The 7198-nt window shown below is 32.2% G+C and overlaps 1 protein-coding gene across 1 annotated transcript; it reads left to right on the forward strand.

Annotated features, from left to right (window-relative positions):
• Nucleotides 1-6122: 6122 nt before the first annotated feature.
• On the forward strand, nt 6123-6768 carry LOC127074234 (non-specific lipid-transfer protein A). The gene is made up of 2 exons (XM_051015537.1): nt 6123-6533; nt 6621-6768. Exons 1-2 carry the CDS (start codon nt 6196-6198, stop codon nt 6628-6630), a joined length of 348 nt encoding a protein of 115 aa, XP_050871494.1. The 5' UTR covers nt 6123-6195; the 3' UTR covers nt 6631-6768.
• The last annotated feature ends 430 nt before the right edge of the window (nt 6769-7198 follow it).

Raw genomic sequence — 7198 nt, forward strand, 5'->3', positions numbered from 1 at the left:
TATCAAAGTTCACTCATATAGCAAAGGGCAAAATACATATTAACTCTTTAATTAGGACAAAAATTTATTAGTTTATCATAAAAAATAATTGAAAATACATAAACATAATATTAATATATTATAGAAAATCATAAATTTTATTCAAAATAAAATAATAAAAAAGTTATAAATATATGAATACGATACGTGTACTCGATACGGATGCATATCCAATTTTGATATGTCACAATTTTTAAAAATTTATGTGCTTTAGTAGTGAATACTTGGTTTCTTGTTACTTACGTATATGTGGAAGCAAATTGATTTGTCCATATTTTTATTTTATCACATAGTTTTTGAATTTTGATGACGCTAAAATTTATTTTCGTCTCAAGTATATAAATATTTATTAAACTATGGTGTGTCATACTTTGTGTTTGTTGATGAAAAATAGTACAAAACATTAATAGATATGCAAGTTTGAAAGTTTTTCTCACTTATCCAAAATTAGAATGCCAATATCAGGAAGTCAACTTTGACTTTACTTTTGTGAATACTTCTAATTTGTAAATACAACTCACTCAAATGTTTTGTGGTTCCAATCACCATCTTTGCCAAAGCTTTTCATAAGAATTAGCTATTAGGTTTGAGTTATCATAGTCGTTGATATAAACCTCACCTGTATCCTTAGTGATTGGACTATAAGTCTTCCATACTTATTATAGGGTGGATCCCTCACTAGTATGTTGAAGCTCTCCTCACATGGTGAATTTGTGGTTTAGGTTGAGTTTTCTCCCTTTGATAACAAAAGACCTTAAGGCTTTTGACCAATCAATTCACCAATTTATTTTGAGATTTTTACCCCGAACTACGAGGTTTTGATCCTACCTTTGTGATGGTACGTTGGCAATGGGTTTATCCATTCAAACAACAAAATTATAAATAAATTGTATAATATTTTCTCATCTCCCCAATCATGTTTGCACAAATACCAACCTACCATACAACATTTGTAAAAAGGGCTCCCTTAGAGTACTAAGGATATTTTGGGTGCTTAAAACCTTCCCATTACATAACCAACCCCCTTACCCAGATCTCTGACATTTTTATTAGTTTTTCATTTGATAAAATTTCTCGGTTTTTGTTCGCTTTCTAACCTTTCCTTTGGATAAATAGAAGTGCGGTGACGACTCGAATTGTATGATTTACTTTTGATTTAGTCAATAAATCTAAAGGTAACGAATACCCCGCTACACATGCACAAAACACTTTGGGACCACTTCTCACGCGTGCCAAACAATTACCCATGACCAAACGCATTCGAGGACAACTTGAAACGACTTGAGAAGCTCCTAAATCACGAGTTTGGTGCCAGACTTTCACACGATCGGGATCTGAAAATTTCCAAGTCAAATCACACGAATTTAAGCCTATTTCACATATATTTGGATCCCTACACATTCTCTGTAAATAGAGGAAGCTTTTTCCTTCATTTGCAAGCTTTAAAAGCCAAAAAAACTCTAAACCCATTAAAGCCCGATGCCTCAAATAACCAGTCAAGCTATTTTTTTATTCAAGCTCTTTCCCTTCCATTTCTTTACCCAGAATCCTTCATAGGCATCCTCTGAAGGTGTTTGAAGCATGCCTTGGTCCGAATCCTATTGCAACCAAGCTTTCAGATCCACCATTATTGACTTCTGAAGCTTCATTCGAACAGGTAGATACAAGTTACAACCTTGAGTAAACACGTTACCACACTCTTCGCCTTGTTTCACTTATCAAAATTCCTAACCTACTTGTCATTTATTTTCAGTATTCACCATTTAATTTTACTTTGAAGAACTATGGTCTTCGAGTTTCTGAGCAAATTCTCTCTGCTCAGAGCAAATCAATTGCTCTGATACAGGAAGACATGAACAATGAGATTTTTATTTTAATCCTTTTAAAACATTTTTATCCCAACTTTTGAGGTCTAGTCATTCATATTTTTGTCGACCTCCCACATTTTGCTTGGTTTTTTATTTGATGTTTTGCCCCCTCTTTGACATTTTCTCTTTTATTTTCCTTTATTAATCATTTTTAATTCATTTTTATTTTCTTTTTATTGATCACTTGGTGTTTTGAATTGAGTTGGTTACTTGGTTGATGACTTCTTCCATATCTTAAATCATTGATAGATGGACTTGAGGTTGATTCAACCTTCTTTGATCCAAAACTGTTGATAGATGATCATGAATCATCTTTAATACTTTTGATCAATGATAGGTTAACCTTCAATGCACCATATTTTGAGTCCTTTAATTTGTGGATAGAATGATACCTATGCACTTGCCTTGATTTGCCTCTTCATTCTTTCTACTTTCATCTCTCTTCTTCTGTTTGACCATTGTGTGACATGTTACTTGAGATTAAATTTATGTTAATTCTCTAACTTGTCTAACATACATGCCACATATAGGTATGGCTTCTACATAAGCCTACTTTCGATTGCTTAACATAACGCTAAATTGTCCTGACACAATTGACTAACCATTAACTCCTAACATTAATTCTTGCTCTTTACATTATTACCATTTAATTCAAGTCATTTAAGTTTATGTCATTTACTTAATTCACTTCGATTTCATGTCCCATTAATCATCATATCATTCCATACTCTAATCATCTTGCTATATTCATTTGTTTCTCTTATCTTGTTTGATTTGTTTGCTTGTTAAACATTAATGAATCAAAATATGATGAAGTAACTTGGACCTAATCATAATCCCATTCTTGATCTAGAGTATTGAAGACCTTTTGGACTTTGGACTTTGGACTTTGACTTAGGATTTAGGCCCTTTGCTGGCTTGGAGTGACCTTGGTCATAAGACCTTGTAGACACTTTGAATTGCATTTGTTCTTGTTGAACTTTGGATCTTGTGTTGTTGATTCATCTGCTCTTGCCCATTGCATTTATCAGTTTAGGTTTAGCACACTCTTACACATACATGACTTTATCTTGGGATACCTAACAATGAGACATAAGACAATATACTTTGCGTTCACATGGCTTTCTCTTGGGCTACCTAACAATGAGACCTTATGCTAGTTTTGTATGATCATGCATCTTTGTTTGTTCATCAATCTTTTCCTTTGATTTATTTTGATCCCATTCACATTGGATCTACTAAATCGTTTCATCTGTTATTATTTCCCTTTGTCTTTATCAAGTGACCATAATTCTCTTGGTCACTTGATGGGACTTGCCTCTGTCACCTTGGAGCTTTTGCCTCCCCCACAAGCAATCCATCATATGACTCATCCTTGCAAGCATCTTTGGGAACATGCCTCAATAACTTGTCAGTCTTTGACTAGGCTTGCATACCATGAGCCTTAAGAAATAGAAAATGATGAGAGGGGATCTTCCCTACCCTTGTCTAGAGTACCTCTATGCATAGGATGTAGACCCTAGCTGCTCAGAGTATTCGTTTTTGTTCATAAACTTTAGTGCAATTCCAATCAATTCACTGTCAAGTCTGCACCTAGCCTCTTTGACTCCTCTCTTCAGATCTTTTTCGTTTAAACACCATTGTAATAAACTTCCTTTTAGGGTTGACACCTTCATGGTTATTCCCTTCTTCTTTTAGGGTTGACACCTTCATGGTTAGTCACTGGGTTGACACCTTCATGGTTATTCCCATCATTTTTAGGGTTGACACCTTCATGGTTATTCCCTGGGTTGACACCTTCATGGTTATTCCCATTTCTTGGTTTAAATACCTCTACCTTACCATGTTAGACCCAGTGTTTTGGTAAAACCCTTGTCATGTGAGTCTCAAGCTTTGATAAGTTCCTTCTTTTCTTCCTTATCATGTTAGACCTAGTGTTTTGGTAAGACCCTTGTCATTTGAGTCTCAGGCTTTGACAAGCTCCTTATTTTCTTTCTTACCATATTAGTCCCAGTTCTTTGGTAAGACCCTTGTCATATGAGTCTCCGAATTTGATAAGTTTTCCCTTTCTGTTGGTTTAAACAACATCACAATTTCCTTTCCTTTTCAGGGACACACCTTTATGATTAACCCCCTTCCTTTCCTTTTTTTAAACACCACCCTAAATCATATCTTTTTTCAGTGTTTGTTCTCCAAACTACGGAGCTCTGACTTCCTTATTGCATTATGAGGATACGTAGGAATGAGGATGTGAATCCTATGTGAACATCTTTCTCCATCCTCATTTCCTCTCCCCCTTTTTAGTCTTTGTTCTCCGAACTATGAGGCTCCGACTTTCTCATTGTACCATGAGAATACGTAAGCATGAGGGCCACAATCCTCCTCGAGCATTCTTTTCCTAACCCACTTTATTTTCTGTAGGTACATGTAAATTTTAACACTCATCCAAGAAAGAACATTCAAAATGGTTCCCATTGAGTACCATGAATGTAAGGGGTGCTAATACCTTCCCCACGCATACCCGATTCCCTTACCTGTTTCTTTTCCCTTGGGTTTTATCGATATTTTTTATTCTCTATCTTTTTGGGATAAATAAAGTTCGGTGGCGACTCGGTTGTACCTTAGAGTGTGTGGTGCATTCGATGAGCATATTTCAGATAGCTTCACTAGGATTTAAACCCTATTGGAACCAAATTTTGGAAGTTTTGTCTTTTATCATTTAACAACCAAAAAAATAATAATAATAATCAATCCATATTGGGTTTAAAAAGTGAAAAAAAAAATAGCATACAAAATCATCCACATCATTAAAAAAAATTATAAAAAGAAGATCATGTCATAAATTGGATGTCTGGGTCTTAAGAGGGACAAAAATAAGGGAATTTTGAAATGATAAAGATGAAATCTATATTTTAAGAAATAAGATTCAAGAAATAATATCACATAAGGAGCCCCGTAAGGAGCCAAAAATTTAGCAACAAGCTATATTTTATAGATCAATTTCTTCTCTTAATAATTTAAATTTAAAAAAATAATAATAAATATTAATAACAAAATAAAATTCATTACGGAAAATTGAATACAAATAATAATATGAATATATAAATTTTTACTTTGCTGAGTTGGAAGAGAGAGAAATCAGTAAAATTGAGGTTTGATGAGTAAGGATTAAGGTGAGAAAATGTGTAAAACATTGAGAGTGAGTGGATTTAATGAGTGGAAGAGAGAAAAAGAAGAAAATGTGTTCGTTGTGTGCGTGGAGAACGAAGCTGGAATATATATAAGCCATTATGCATCGTAGAAATCACTTCGTAACTCAACGACGTGAAAATCACATGGCAAACAAAAAATCATTGTTGTCTTGCGACATGATTTCCACGTCGGTAATGTTGACCAACCACAATAGTCACATTTTCCTGACCAACTCATCAATGGGTTTAGAAAAGATTCTCATGTGTTACTGAAGATTAACACGACGCAATGTTTTTTAAATTTTTTTAAATGTCCCATAATCTAAAATATTATTTAATTATTAAAAAATATTTGTGACGTGAAATTCACGTCGCAACAACCTTATTTTGCTACGTGAGTTCCACGTCACAATATTATGACGTTGTGCAACATACTTCTTATAGTGATAGGGCAAAGGGCATAGTATCTATTTAACTTTTTAATTAATATTTTTTTTAGATTATCATAAGAAATAATCAAAAATACATAAATATATTATAGAAAATCATAAATTTCATTCAAAATAAAATAATAATTTTTTAAATATATGAGTACGATACGTGTACTAGATACAGATACGTATCCAATACTAATATGTCACAATTTTTAAAAGTTTATGTGCTTTAGTGGTGAGTACTTGGATTCTTGTTATTTACACAAATGTGGAAGCAGATTGATTTGTCTATACTTTTATTTTATCTCATAGTTTTTGAATTTTGATGACTCTAAAATTTAAGTATCGAATATTTATTAAGCTATGGTGTGTCATACTTTGTGTTTGTTGATGAAAAATAGTACAAAATATTAATAGATATGCAAGTTTGAAAGTTTTTCTCACTTATCCAAAATTAGAATGCCAATACAGTGAAGTATCGACAACACACAAAAGCATTCCAAAGAATAAAACCAAATTACTAATTTTTAAAGTGATAGAAATTACATTCTATAATATATTTTATCCTTGATACTATCCCACATCTTGAGCTATATATATACCCCACCTTTGAATCTTGATATCATACATTGAAACACAAGTAAATAAGTGTGAAAAAACAAGATGAAGAATTTGAGTATGATTCTGACATTTCTAGTTCTATTTCTCCTCAGTATGGAGAAAGTGCATGGTTTTGATTGTGGAGCAGCAGAGACATCTTTATTATCTTGTAAGCCATTTCTCATCGGTCAGGATAATAAGCCACCAACTAGTTGTTGCCTTGGCGTTAGATTTATAGAATCATCAGCACCCACTGTTGAAGAACGTCGTGCCGCATGTGAATGCCTAAAAAGATTGGCTAATCAAATCTCTAACTTTAGAGATGATTTAGCTGCCTCACTTCCCGAACTTTGCGGTGTTCACTTAGGTTATACTATAAGTAGACACATGGATTGCAATAAGTAAGTTTTCAATATTTCTTTCTTTAATATATATTTACTATTACTTAGAATTAATATTCATATTATTTTTTGTCTTTTGTTTCACAGCATTCCTTGAACAAAATGGAGAAATAATAAACTAAACCGGGTCCACACTCAGTTGTTCTTATTTAAATAATACAACCCTTTGTAATATGTTCTATGATGGTGTAAAATATTAAAATTGATGTTAATAAATATACGATATTTATCTTTACTTATCTTTCTGCATTCTTTTTAATTATAGAGACTAACTCATGCATAAAAAGATAGACATTTTTTTTATTTTCATATATTTATTTTGATAATAAGTTTCTAATCAAGGTTAATGCTTCAAAAAATAATTTTACAAAAAGGAAAACAAAATTAATTAATCTACCTTATAATATAGTAGATCACAAAAAAAAAAAAATCTATCAACAAGGACAAGAGTAACAAAGATTGCTAAGATTATTTTATAACTTATAGCATAAATTTAATTTGAATTCAACAATTAGAAAACATGTAATGACTTTTAATACTTCAAATAAAGTTTCACTATTCAGAACATAAAAACTTTTGTATTTTAGATATGTTTCAAGATGTTTATAATGGTAAAGAATAACCTAAAATTTTAAATACAATAAAAAATATCATCATGCTATATC

This window comes from Lathyrus oleraceus, chromosome 4 (genome assembly GCF_024323335.1).
Source record: "Lathyrus oleraceus cultivar Zhongwan6 chromosome 4, CAAS_Psat_ZW6_1.0, whole genome shotgun sequence".
Taxonomy (NCBI): Eukaryota; Viridiplantae; Streptophyta; class Magnoliopsida; order Fabales; family Fabaceae; genus Lathyrus; species Lathyrus oleraceus.